The 15,088-nt window shown below is 36.8% G+C and overlaps 1 protein-coding gene across 1 annotated transcript; it reads left to right on the top strand.

The window, feature by feature from the left end:
• The first annotated feature begins 4,489 nt into the window (after positions 1-4,489).
• LOC131162916 (NAC domain-containing protein 83-like) lies at positions 4,490-14,888 on the top strand. The gene is made up of 6 exons (XM_058119536.1): positions 4,490-4,603; positions 5,585-5,799; positions 11,599-11,825; positions 11,935-12,114; positions 12,979-13,300; positions 14,132-14,888. Exons 2-6 carry the CDS (start codon positions 5,652-5,654, stop codon positions 14,395-14,397), a joined length of 1,143 nt encoding a protein of 380 aa, XP_057975519.1. The 5' UTR covers positions 4,490-4,603; positions 5,585-5,651; the 3' UTR covers positions 14,398-14,888.
• Positions 14,889-15,088: the final 200 nt, after the last annotated feature.

Here is a 15,088-nt window from a genome sequence, read left to right as displayed (position 1 = left end):
CACGGAAGATCAAGAACACGAAGGAGAACTCATCCCCATGGTCATGCGCCTTCTGGAGAGAGTGAAAAAAGAGAATGAAAAGTGGGAGAGCGGGATCTGCAAAGAGGGATGGCAGCGAAGGTAGCAGATCGTGGGTGGTGATCTGAGGTGGAGTCGCCGCTGCTCTTCCCTTGAGATGTGGTTGATGGCCAGGGCGGAGATGGTCTAGAGACGAGTATAGGAGGTCGAAGACGATGATCTTCTATTATGGTGGAGCTTCTAGAGCCGATGGTGATGGTGGAGGGTAGACGCAAGCGGATTCTGGAGACTCTGTGCTTGAACAGTGGAGAGTGAGAGAGAGCTTCAGGCAAGTGCGGGGTTGTGGAGAGATGAGGGAATGGTGAGAGTTATGGTGAGGGTGATCGATGATAACGAAGGTGAAAAATGGTGGTGACAGCAATGAGAGAGAGAGAGAGGCAGTGAGAGATGCGAGAAGTAGAGAGAAGACGGGTGGAGAACGATGGTAAACAGTGGAGAGTGGGGGAATAGAAGTGAGAGGGTGGTGGCCGGAGTGGGTTGCAGGAGAACGGCGAGGGTGGCAGAGAAACCCGGATGCGAAGGAAACAACTGAGAGATGAGGATGAGGGAGGTCTGCTGTAGTGGCTGTCTGGTGGTGCTGCCGTGGGTAGTCGGGATCTGTGCAATGAGGGTCACGGGTGTTGCCGTTGCTGCTGTGAGTGAGGTGTTGTTGTAGGAGGTTGAGGGAGGCTGAGCGGTAGGAGATTGTTTCCGGGGTGTTAGGGGAGAGTCGTGAGGAAAGATGGTGCTCAGGACTGTGGGGAATCCGAGAGATGGGATGACTAAGGATGGGGTTGCGGTTGGAGAAACCGTGAAGAACAAGGTGGCTCTGGTCTGGCTGTGGGGAATCGCGGTGCTTGTGGGTGGTCAGAGGATGGTGGAGATCTGGAGGCTAGCCGAAGATGGTGAGGGAGGAGAGTGGGGTATGGACTAGTACATGAAGGAGTGTAGCGGTGTGATGGTGATGGAGCAAGTTCATAATGATGGAACGGGGGTTCGGTTTGCTGGCGTAGCAGGGAAGGTTGGATAATCAGGGAGAATGCTCGACAATGGTGACGCATGAAAGAATGGAAAAACGAAAGCCCCCCTCCTCTGATTACGAGTGAACAATGGTCTTTATAGGAGTTGGGTGGTGCAATTTGGCGTGGAAATGCCCGCAGGAAAGCAGGGAAATCCCAACAGAAAATATTTCCCCCCCTGCCACGCATGATTCCGTTAGGAAAGCTACGCACATGCCTTTCCTTTTTTTTTTTTTTTTGAATCTCTTATTTATTTATTTTTGTTGTCTAATTTTTTTATCTTCCCAAAAGGGAAGTCTCGGGTTTTGGAAATAAAACTTGATTCCTGGAAATTGGAAGGACCCAGACTCGAAAAGACAACTCGATAAAAATTAATTTTAAAAATTAAACGACTCGACTTCAAAAAATTTGAAATTTTTTGGAAAAACTCAATTTAAAATTTGAAAATGCTCAAATTGAAAGATTCAATTTTAAAGCCAAAAGAGACTTATTTTTGAAAATAACAGGACTTGATTTAAAACAATAAGACTCAATTAAACACACCAGGACTCAAATAAAAATACCTGGACTTTGTTAAAAATATCAGGACTCATCGAAAATAAATTAGGACTCAGCAAAAACACAGTGACTCAAATAAAAATATTGGGATTTGGTTAAAAATATCGGGACTTTATTTAGAAGATTGGGTTTTTCAAAAAAGGGTCCTCTGAAGTCCACTTTTATTACACTGCGTCTCCTTGGGAAGGGCTGGTAAAAATTAAGGTGTCTACATGGGTGAGTATGGTCTATAAATAATTTTACAATTGTCGTTGATTAACAAATGATTATATTTTGTAAACACTAAACAAATTGGTCACACATTGATGTTAATTTATTCCATCTTTATTGAAAAGTGTCTCACCCCAATATACAATTAATCTTTTTCAGGACTTTCTAGTGGTCAATCTTAGCAAGCTCCAAAGCAAGGTTGACAGTGTAACATAGCGTGAGTGGCTATAGAAACTCATATGTATTTTGGTTATTTTTTAAATTTTGATTATGTAATATGGATGGATGGAAATTCCTTTTGGGGTTGTGTAGTAGAGTACCCTGGTATTTATTTGGGGATGCTTAATTGTTAATTCCGCTACGTGTTTAATGATTGAGATATCAAAGATAGGTGAATGGAACACATAATACCCTGGGCCCCACTGGCGGGTTCGGGGTGCTACACTTTCTATAGTTAACCAACTTTAAAATTTAGAACAAAAGACACTGACTTCCTTTAAGGTTTAGTAAAAAGACGATCTCTCATGAAATTTCAAAATTTTAAAGACCTCTCTAAAGTTTTAAGAATTATAGAAACTTTCGTAGGGTTTGTCAAAAATACACAAATTTCCTATTATGTTTTACAAAAAAGACAGTATCTTTTGTCTTCAAAATTAAATCAATAAAACACCCGAACAATGTATCCTTGATTGGAAAGTTGTAAAAAAATAAAATTGAAATGGTTTATCATTGAGCATTTAATATTTAGCTAAAATTATATTTAAGAATACAAATTTTAATTCTTACATTTTAATTTGTATAAATTTAGATGAAATTTAATATAATTTCATATTATTCTTACTTAAATTTAAATGTGTTTGGGAGTATAAAATAAAACTTTAGATTTAAATTCACATGAATTATAATAAAATAAAATAAAATATAAAACTTTACTATTTTTTTTTTACAAACTCCTACTACACTAAATTTAAATTGAAAAAAAAAATCACACTCTCCCATGCTTCTTTTAAATTCAAAATCCAAATTTTAATAAGCATGGGGTGATATCTTAGTAGGGTCTGTTTGGCGTTGTTGAAAAACAAAAGGAAAAAGGCTCCCTTCAGATTGAAGATCTCATGGAAAAACCGTACACCAGTCAACAGATTCCCCTCCGGGCAGGGGCAGGTAAAGAAGCCAAAACAAACCGCGTTTGCTGTCGGCAATCGGGCATGCGTACGCGTGTGAAATGAAGAAACCGGTGCTGTCTATAGTGTAACACGGGGTTGTACAGATGTATGGTGCACTCCATGACGCGGCGCCTAACAATTGGTGCTGCTAACTTGGGAGCGTGCCACTGCCACGGTGGCTTATCCTTACAGCAGAAGATTCTAGAGAAATACAAATTCATGGTTCATAATATAAATTTTCCTAATTGTAAGATTTTTTTTCCTTTTACTTCAGATTTTTTTTTTTTGTTGGAAAGTTTTTTTTGTTGGAAATTAAAATTAAAAATAATATTTAAAAATGCTCAATTTTATTTTACGACCGACTACAAATGAATCAAATTAACATTAGTGAATTATTTAGTATCAACTCGTGAATAACTCATTCAAAAATATTTATTAAGATAAATTATTCAAATTAGTAGTAAAATGATATCCTATTGTTTCATTTTACTTTCAAATAATAAAAATCATACTCTCTAGATGAACTCAAAATTTGGCTCATTTTATTTATTTGTTGACTTCATTTGTAAATTTCAAATAAAAATAAAATTAGTTTAAATTTTTAAATAAAATTATATTCAAGATGTCAAAGATATTAGATATTATGTTAATATAAAAAATATATAAAAAAAGTTATCAAAGTCAAATTTATGCTTTCATACCAACTAAAAAGAATATTTTTTTACCAACCTAGTCGGATTTGCCTAAGTAATAAGAATAAAGTTAGAGCTTAGCTTAAATAAAAATAATGTTTTTGAGGTTAGAGTTTGAATTTGAATTTAAAATTTAAGTTAATTTAAATAAAATATAATATAAAATTATTTAGAGTTAGAATAGGAAAAAGATATTTATCGCAAAGCATAATTGCTGAAATTATATGATATTAAAAATATAAAATTATATAAAGAATATAATTAAATTATTAAACTAATAAATACTTGAATAAGATAATGAATCTAGAAACATTTGACTAATGGAATGCTTATGAATATTTATGTATTCATCATTTTAACATATGTTAAGTGAAAGTATGGGAAGACAGCAAAATGCTTTTAAAGCATGTGATCTAAGTATAGCCAAACATAAGTAATTTATTTTTAAAAAACCACTCGCCAACTGTCTCTTTTGAAAAATCTTACTAATCCGGTCAGTGCGGTCAGTCTCTTGGCGCCGACGTGGCGCACTACGATTGGCTCTTTCAGATGTCCGGATGCACGGGACGTTCGGGTCGCGGAGTTTACGCAGAAAGAAGGTTCCCAGAAGTATGAACTAGAGGGCGTGGGGTCCACCCCAAGGGAGCACAATTTTACGAGCTCAACCAGTGATGGTACGCCACGTAGCAATTAATCGGTATAGGGATATTGAACCGTTAATCCCACCAGCGCGGACCAGTTTATCACCTGTGGTTAAAATATAACGCAGCCTCTATAAATACCTGACCCCTCGTGGCCCCCTTCACCATTTTGAGTAGTGGCCAAGTAAACGTAAAGTGTGAGACGGTCGGAGCAGCGAAGGTGGAGATACTCCGATCGCGTCTCCGGTTCATTTCGAAAGGTTAGAATTCTGAAATCTTTTTCCGTTCTTCTTAATCGATGATCTCCGCGCTCTGTTTGGTTGCCGAGAAACAACAGGAAAATTAATGATTCCTTGCGATTCGGAATTCTCGTTCTCGCGCCATCTTTTTTTTTTTTTTTTTCCCTTTATTTGGTAATGAGTAATGACATGTCGGAACCAAATAAGTTTTGTTATGCTTCTCGAATCTATGTCCTTTCTCAATCGGGAAAAGTGTTGAATATACATGATTCTCGCAATTGTTTTTCTTTCATTTGTTTTTTTTCCCGCAGTTTTTTGTTTGGTTTATTTTCCTACGTAATTTGCGAATGCTTACAGAACCTATTCCGCTTTTCGATTCCTCTTCCGTTGAATCTGCCTGATTCTTGCAAGTATTTTCTTCTGTTTTTTTTCCTTGTTTTTAATGTATGCGAATGAGCGATTCTAGTTAGAACTGGTTATGTAATTATGGATGCTTTGTTCGAGAGTTACTTTTTTGGTTTTGTGCTGATTGGATTACTCAATTGATATTGAAATCCGTAGTAACTACTCTGATCGTTTGAAGGATGTCTGATCGAAGTATCTTTATTTTGAATCAAGCTTGATTTTGTATTTCGTTCGTGTGTATAAATTATCTACTCCTCTGGTATATATTCATGTTTTCCCGTTGACTAGCGCTTGACTTACATTTATTAAACAATCATATAATCTCCGATAGTATATCGGTTAAATAGTGTTCTGCATAATGAGACTTCTGTTCGTAATTCTCTTCCTCCAGATCACCTTTGGTAAAAACTGAAAGTTAGGTTTATCATCTGTGGGGTCCTTGGAGTTTGTTGCTTTTATTCTTAAATATGTTTACTTTCTCAAACTGAAGATATCGATTGATATCACTCTTTACTTCTATTTTATCTTTATTATTATTATTTTGAATTTTGGGTTTATTTGTTAACAAAATTGTGATTTGATTTTTGTTACTGCCAGCTTGGCCAACCTTCATCTCGTGAGAGTAAGCTTTTGGGTCTGGTTTTGAGATTTGAACTGGGCCGCCATGTGTCCTCCACCAGCTGATATTGGTGTTTATTGGACTGATGAGGAGCTCATTACGTCTCTGGAGGGAATGATACGTGGATCCCCTCTTCCGGGCAATGTCCTTGAAGAAATAAATCCCTATTTTCATGTGCCTGAAAATTTACCTAGTAAGGTTCTCTCTGTCTTTGTTATTCTCTCTCTATAATTTGTTCTTTTGATGACTGAATTCTCTAATTTTACACCTGTTGATTTGACTTTGTGAGATGTTAACTGGCATGTAGGAATGAAATGGAGAGGAATTGGTCACTTTATTTCTACATGCTTCTCAGTTCTCTTCAATTCTTTATACATTCCACGCCTAATTCATTTCATTCGTGCATACCTAGAATGGCTATTCTATATACTTGTTGCAGAGTCTGCCCTGATGAGCATTCTTGGGTAGAGCTATAGTAAAGGTTCAGAAAGTGCTTTTTACATTCATGTCCTGAGCCCATGCTTTCGACAATTACAAGTTATAAATATATTTAACCACGATAACTGCTATCTTCTATGTTCTTTTTCTCCTTTAAGCTGACTTGTCATCTTGCTCTAAATTCTTTCCAGTTTGGCATGTTCATGTCTTCATTTGCTAGAAGATTTCTAATATAAAGGGGATACAAATCACTGCAGGCACACAAAGACAAAACAAAACAGATCATGAAAATGAGTAAAATGTCAAGCTGAAAAAGGTAAGACGAATATGTAACTTCAAAATGGAATAAAACTAGAGAGAGGGCTACAAAATCTTACTACAAAAAAGGTAAGTCAAAAACATTTTAGACCATGACATCTACTCCTGACATATAAAATAATTTTTCGTTCAATTTAATCCACTTCTATTTAGATTTCTATCAAATATCAAAACATTTCTAGCCCTCCAAATGTGGTAAATACTGTAAATTGCAGCAGACTAAACCAGTTTGTCAACTGAAGCAGTTTTCAGGTTACTAGAGTTCAAGGAGATTACCCAATCAAATTCAGTTTCCCAGCTGTGGGAGTTTCTTTGAATACTCAAGCGAGCAAGCTTTGTGATACCTAACCTTAGTGTATTGCAGCAAAAGAAAAAATGGGTTCTGGATTCCCCAACTTCATCGCATAGTACACTAGTAATAGAGGCAAAACTGCTCCATTTTGAAATTCTGCCCTGAGTTAAAAGCCTGTCCTGAATGGTCTTCCAACAAAAAAACAATTTGTCTTGGAATATAATGCTCCAACCAAATGGAGGAAGCCCAACTAACTGTGAGGTTTCTGACTACTAGATGCTTCTAAGCTGAATTTAGAGAGAAAATACCAGTAGAATTTAAATCCTAAACAACTTTATATTCTGAATTTGCATCTGGGAGGAGGATTGCAATATTTGATTTGGTCTCCATTAGGTTTCTTGACATTCCTTGGGCCATATCCAATTGTCATCCTTGATAATAGTAGCTACTTTTACTGAAATTGGGAAGCCAAATGTTGAGAATAAACAACAAATTCCCGAAACCCGTGAGAAACAAAATAGAGAAAGAATACACGCCAAAGAAAAATCAATCACATGCATAAGACAATATTTATGTGGTTCGGTAATTTTTCCTATGTCCACGGAGTTGCAGAGATTTCACTATTATTAGGAAGAAAATACAGAAAGTGCGGCGGTACAATACTCTCTCTCTCGCGAAGTGTGTCGGCTTAACCTAATCACCAAAAAAAAAATCGTTTTATATGCTACGCACAGGGTTCCGAATGGGCTACAAAACGGGCCCCAAAAAAAATTTCGGATTACCACGAGTACGGCTAGGGTCGCTTAGTTCATGAACGCTGTGGCTTGGGTTTTACAGCCCAATCCTTCCTTCCATTGATTAACCCTTAGGATAGAAATCTCTCATTAAAGAAAGGTCGGGTCATCATCCTGATCAAACGCTACTGGGCTCCACAAAGCCCAACACCAAATTCATAAAAGAGACAGGAACCATATGTACAATAATTTTTTTTTTTTAGTAAAGATAGTTAGATTAAGAGGGCATCAAGGGAATGCCCATCAAAGTACAAGAAATCAACCACCCTGAAGGGTGTCACAAAAATAAAAAATTAAATTGAACTCATTTTCTGTAAGTCCACTATGCCAACTAATAATCCCAGTAAACATCAATGTTAGAGATATACAACTTTTGAAAATTCATCAAATTGAGGACACAAGCATTTTATCTGAGAATGAAACATTAATTCTACAACTTTTATTCTATTCTCAGTGTTAGAGAAATACAACTTGTGAAAATTCCTTAGCTCTTTCTTCAAATTCTTTATTTCCTTTATAAGAACATATATAGGTAATAGGAGAGCCATAAATTCCTAATACTCCAAACCCTTTTAACTGTTTATAAAAATCTGGATGCTTCACTGAAATATAAAGCAATTTAAAAGGTAGATATTAGACTTGCCAGAATCCTTCTCAACAAGGAGACGACAAGAACAGGACAAAAATGAGAAACTCTAGGATGCAAAAACTCAACAGAAAAAGGAAGAGAACAGTGAGTTTCTAAGTTGGTTAGTCTATTAGTCTATAGACTCAAAACTCCGTCCATTCTTCTGGAGATGAAATCCTGTACTCCTTTTATTGGTCAGGAAAGTCATCAAGTTCAGATGAGAAAAGAAAATAATAAAAATATTCAGTTCCTAATTTTTCTGAGATACTCCATTACTTGCAATACCGTTTTTAGTGCATTGATATCCCCATTGATTATCCACAGCTGCTCTGAGAGAACAAGTGCAATTGATTCCGAAGAAATTTCCTCTCCTGGATGAAGTTTTGAGGCATAGAGGAACGTAAACTGCTTACATGTTACAAGGTCCTGCATAGTAGCGTTCAAAGTAATATCGAAGATATGAGGACTGCAGCCCACCTATAATTTATACATAGGGGCCCCATTGCTGTGGTTATCAAGAGAAATAAATCCTGTTCTTTTGGATTCTTTTATGTTAATTGGGCAAAATTAATGTACCAACCTGTTTTGACTTTTGAGGAATTAGAGACGAGCCTACCAACCTCTCTCTGTTTGAAAGGATCATAAGACCCCTAATTCTCCAAGCTGCTATAGAAACCATTAATGATTTGGGCTTTTTTTTTTTTTTTTTCTTGTCTCCAAGCTACGCCGGATTTTTAGAGGCCCTCCTCTCTTATTTTTATTTACCCCTGAATGCTGAGTTGTTTTAACAGATTGGTATCTTTATCCAAGGGTTTGCACAATGCCATTGTTCTTTACATAATCATCAAATTTGGTATGAGTCATTTTTGCAGTTCAACCAAATATGCTAGATTTTCTACATCTTTAGTTTCAGCGACTGCACATTCATTCTGACAAACAGTAGTACCTGTATCTTCTCCAGCTACAGCTACCGAGCCACTGATGACACAGAATGAGCTGCTTTTGTCAACCAGTGCATTTCCAGCAATGTTTTGTGAGTGAAAATCAAATAGGAAAAATATCACAGTTCCACAGATTGTTGGGGATTATAGCAGATGAGCATCCTTCTGGATTTCCCTTCCTTCACAACCATTGTCTTTTGAGCAGAATTCAGGAAAAAAGAACACTCCCACAATTCAACAAATTGTTGGGGGTCAGAACCAGATGATTGTACTTTCTTAGAACTTTCCTTTGATTGTCATCAATATCATTCAGAACATAAAACTAGTTGTCAGTATGAATGATCTCGCCATCACCAATTCCTATCTTGTCCTTCCTAATCCACTTTTTTTACTTTCACTGATTTGAGTGTCATGACCAAAAGAGTTACAATTGGAACATTTCATAGGCCTCCAGGCCAATTCAATATCAACAATCTCCATATCCCCTTCTGGAGTTACTGTGTCAACTTGATCTGGTAGTTCAACATCCATATCAACCTTAATGCAGAGTCTAGCACAGGATAACTTTCTCATCTGTTTATTATAGTAACTAGATGTATAGGAATCCTTACTGAATTTTCAATGTAGTTTATACCTACAGAAGTCCAGTATATAGATAAAACTTCACAAGATTGGTAGTTTTTCCATTTGAAGAGATTTCTTTTCAATATAGGGATCCCAGTGAGCTAAGAATATTGGAGTATAAACCACAGACCATTTTCAAGAAACCATTCAGAATCACTAGCACTTCTAAATTTGAAAATGAATTATTTATTTGACAAAGCAAAAACTTCAGGTCTACCTACTTTCTTCCAAATCTTTTTGACAATATTCTTCTGGTAGGTAAAGACTGGGCATTTGCCAAGAAATTGTCCAATCAAGAATTCTTTCCATTTCTCAGTGCAAGTTTTGAAAATATCTTCTTGGGGACTAACTAGAATTATGCCTTCAGTTTGAATAGGTTTGAAAATTTTCAGTTCTGTATCTCTGGTTTCAGATTGACTAAATGAGCTATACCAACTAAGGTTCCCTTTTTTATCCTTCAATTGATTTCTTCCTTGATATTTGCTGCTACTTGTTAAGGAACAGGTATTGATTTGGTAGAAATCAGGTAGAGATCAGTTTATTCATCAGAATTTCTTCGTATATAGATTGCAAATTGCGTAGAAAACAATATTCAGATTGTATCCAATAGATTTTGCCACATAACATGGTGAGTTTTCAAACAGATTCTCCATCCCCAAGTGAGAATGATCCAAGAATCAAAGATAGAATGAACGTACATGTAAATTATGATCTTTGTGTATCGCAATCAAAGAAACAATATCAACCAGAATTTGCATGAAGAAAATCAAGAAATTCAGTAGGAACTTAGAACTTGGTGCATGCTCTGAGAGCAATAACTGTTTTTTCTCACCTAAAAGAGTTTCATTTCTAAATTCTTCATATGCATAGAATAGTTAACATGTTAACTATTTTAAGCACATGTTAACATGTTAACTATTCCACAGAAGACTGCTTCAGAGAATCAGGCTTGTTGCTTTCTAACCAAGTCTCAAGTTATTGACATGTGCTTAAAAGAGTTAACATGTGAAAATGTTCCAGGTACTTCTTTTTTCAATTTTTTTTCCCGGTTGGGGGGGGGGGGGGGGGGTGGTGTTGTAACAATTTGTATAGTGATGTGCTAACAAAGGGGATAGAAGAGGTGCTTCTTTTTGGTGCTTTTTTTTTTTTATTGCTTGATAATAAAAAAAATCCTCTGTTATATATTGAGAACAATTTCCTTTCTTCTTGAGTTCTTGTCTTATGCTGTGCACAATCATGTATATTTTGTTAGAGGTCTGATTGGATATGGAATTTTTGATAGCTTATCTACCTAATGTATTTGTGGCCAATAATTTGATTTATTGACCTCTACTGGCCAATGCTTCAAATTAAACCACATGCTCCAACCCTTGTGCAGGCCCCTATCAATTCCATTGAGTTTTATTCTTGCGAACATACTCCCCAGGCAGGACACTTAACACGTTAGCTACTACACTGCCTGAATCGATACGCACTGCGCCTAGTATCCATCATTTATGGCTAGGACTACTGGGGTATCTAATATGCTCCACTAGTTTTCATCTCAGTGTCAGTGTCGGCCTAGCAGAGTGCTTTTGTTGTTGGTGTTCTTTCCGATCTCTACACATGTTACTGCTCCACCAAAAATTCTCTCTCCCTACGGATCTCCAGTTTGGTAGTTCCACTGCCTGTCCATGGTTGAGTCTTGGGATCAGATATGAAATTTTTATAGCTGATCTACCTATTGTATTTGTGGCTGATAATTCTGTTTATCGACCTATTCCTGACATAGCAAAATATAATCATCATTTTGGAGCTTCCAGCAACCCTGCTTATTTCAAGATTTTCTCCTTTCTTGGTTTCATTGTTTCAGTGCCTTCTCAAAATTTATTTCTACTTTACCTGGGTGGTTGTATTATATCTCTCAAACAACTATAACATGCCACAGTTAGCTTATGGAGGTAACTGGGATGTGCAGATGACATTTGGTACTTCATATGTTCAGAGGAGAAGAAAGATAGAGAAAGTGGGTTCTGGAAGGTCAAGGGTGAGGCCTGTCAGGTATTCACAAATTCTGCCATCATTGGATGGAGGACAACTCTTGAATTCTATGAAGGCCAAGCCCCTCATGGAAGTAAAACTAATTGGCTGATGCAAGAGTATAGGATAACTCACAAGGGACCATGTGAAAACTGCAGGATAAAGGTAATCTATGGCACCTGTTAGCCCTCTATTCTTCTTCGCTAATATTTTTCTGCTATATTCATTTTCAATCCAACCCGCCAGTCAATTGCCGGTTTGGTTGGACATGCAGGAATCTGGTTCATTGTGCAGAGTTTTTCTTCTTGGTGGACAAAGTAAAAACAGTGAAAAGAACAACCAACGTTCAAACCATGAAAAGTATAGCGCTGATGGTTCTAGTAGAAATCCAGTGCAACCATTTGTTTCAGATGCTAAAAGAATCAGTGGACAGGGTTTTGATCACAATTCCCAGGTACATCAACCTTCCTTCTTGGTGCTTAGTAGTGGCTGTTTGATGAATAGCATTGATATTCATGTTACTGTGTGTCCAGCTCGCACTCTAATTTTGCTCGCATCAACAGCTTCTATTGTTTCTATTTTTTATTTTTTATTTTTTATGGGAGTTATTAGTGTACCATGCACATACATTTGGATCTGGGACACTAAATTGTTAGACTGTCATGTGTGATTTCGATCTGTCTTGGATCCAGATGATGATTAATGCACTATCCCTTGTGATATGTTATGAAAAATTTGTGAATATTGTTGCAGCTATGATATGTGGAGTAATAGTGAGGGATGATTTGTTAATTGGGGGAAATTTTGAATCAAAATACTTGTGGGGTCGACATATTTCAGTTGAATGTCTTTCTTGAGTAGTTACAACCTGAATTTTATTTGTTATTTATTTTTTATTTTTTATCTTCTAAAAGTAAAGTACGGAGTGAGGGTGAAACAAAAGGAGGGCGATTAAGATATTTTGACACTTGCAAGGTTGGCGGAAGAACACCCTGGTGAGGTGGGGTGGTTTAATTATTGTTTGAGGCAGTAAAAGAGGAAGGAGTAGACCCAGAACAACTTGGACTGCATGAATAAGGATTTGATAGTACACCAACCTTTTGAGGATTTTTCCTAGATCATGCAAAATGAAAAAACAAGATTCATATGTTGACCCACTTCGTGGGACTTTGCTTGTTTGCAAGTTCAATATCAATTATATGAAGCGTGAGAATAAAAATGGGTTCCGATTATGAGACATTATTCATAAGAAAGACCTATAATCTGCTATCTTCATGATTGTTGGTCCTCTCTCTTCATATCTTTGTATGTCTTGTAGGTGAACTTGGAAGGTTATGATTTTGGACCACTGGTTGTGAGTGAAAGACAGCAGAATATTCCTGTAGTAAACTTGCCTGAGAGTAATTATCTTTCTGATGGAGACTATTTGGAATTGCGAGATCTTGAATCGCCTTCATTCAGTTCAGACAATTCGAGTTGCTTGACCATGTCATCGGAAGAGTGTTTTGATTCATTGGCCTTGCTGCAAGACCTATCGTATGAAAGTAACCTAGACTCGCAGCAGAAGGATGCAGGTTGCAAGTTCAGCATCTCTTCATCTCATAGACCAAATGAGGTTGTCCTGTGTCCAGCCACTTCAGGTATGATCTTTTTCAGTTTTGGCTTCTTTTGTCCTAAGTTTAGTGTCTTCTCTATGAAATATTGTTGGAGTGGGGGAGTTTTCATACACGATCCCTTAGCTATGAGAAAATATGAGATACTTTAGCATTATGTACTCTAGTAAGTCAAAAGCAGACTTCCTTTGGGAATTCTTAGGAGACTTGGCTGTATGATTCTCACTCTGAAAAAAAAAAACTCATTTTTTTGAGCTTGAATCTTAAATTTGGGTAAAGTTTTTCTTATTATTGTTGCGAGATCTTGGCTGAAATCCTCATCATGGTGGATTTCCATACCTGTGAAACCGCCCATCCTGGTTTAGATTGCTGGAAAGCAGAAGATTCATCCTGTTTGCTGGACAACCCAATGAGAACAAAGGGACCTTTTTCTTCTTCTGTGGGTGATTAAGAAATTGGAAGATCTTTTCAATCATGAGCTCCTGCAATTGTAGTTAATCAAACAATGCCAGTATAAATTTGGAACTCAACTCTTGTTTCTTAATGACTTCAAGCACCCCATCATAGCTATTCTTTATAGATATCACAACCATGACAGGAACCTGTGTTGGCGTATTAGGATTGATTGCTAAATTCCCCTTCTTTTTTCCACTGTATGATATGAATCAATGTTCATGTTCTGATGCTTTATAATTTGTTCACATTCAAGATTTAGTTATATACTGCCAGTTCTCAAAGGACACATGCTCAATATCTTGATATGTCAATTGAAATCTTCATTTTGTAATTGGTGCTGCATGTTATCTAGCTAGCATTTTTTTCTACGTAGATTACTTAACTGGCATGAGTTGTGTGCAGGATCTCTACACAGTGGTGAAACAAGCAAGTTGCCAACCAATGAAACTGCACGGATCGAATGTTCCCTGCCCGGATCACCCATGAAGCAGAAGTTCCATGGTAAAATGGTCCCGGTGCCTCAAATCAAAACACAGAAAGCAGATCATAGGAGCAAAAGCCCATCGTCTGGCAGCCATACCAGAGCAGCAGCTGGTGGGAAGAAGGAAGGTGGTGTTAGTAGAACGAAAGAGATTAAAAAGAAATATTTGTGCTTCATGCCATTCTAAATCCTATACACATCTTTATTTCACACCTACAGATGCATATATTCTAAATCATGTGCATGATTTTTAGGTTATATTTGTGAGGATGAATTCCAGGCTCGAATTTGAATTAGTATGAATTTGGATAAAACTAAATGTAATTTTGTATTACATTTTTATCCAAATTCATACAAATCTAAATTAGAAGTTGGAATTTTAAGCCCCTAGACATAAAATTAGTGTATTTTGTTTTGATTACTAAGTTTATCCCAATATCAGCTGGGTTAGGGGGGGTAGCTCGGGCGTGATCATTGGAGTCAGGGTGGTGATGATTAGGAGACTAACATTTCATGGGAAAAAGGGATAGGAGATGAGTCACATTCTTTCTTAATCCTGTAAAGATAGGAGGACACCTTGATCTTCAGGCCATTTTCCTGCTGTAAAGTTTCCTATTCTATTGTATTGGTAATGTTACGTCTATATTTATAATAGAACATACCACTTTTTGATTTTAAGCTTGTGTGCCTAGTAGGATGATAAAAAGGCTAGGAATTATTAGGTATATCGTATGCGCCTTATAAATCTAATTTTGTCAGGTGAAAGGAACTCTGCTGATTTACTATTTTAAGCTTTTTAGCAAGCCTCTAATATGTGGTCATTTTTTATTATCTCAGTGTGCTAACTCCATTTTAAAATTTAGGAGTTCCTTTGCTTT

The sequence above is a fragment of the Malania oleifera genome, chromosome 8 (genome assembly GCF_029873635.1).
Source record: "Malania oleifera isolate guangnan ecotype guangnan chromosome 8, ASM2987363v1, whole genome shotgun sequence".
Classification (NCBI taxonomy): Eukaryota; Viridiplantae; Streptophyta; class Magnoliopsida; order Santalales; family Ximeniaceae; genus Malania; species Malania oleifera.
The sequence above is the reverse complement of the archived record's forward strand: the minus strand, read 5'-3'. Positions and strand labels throughout refer to the sequence as shown.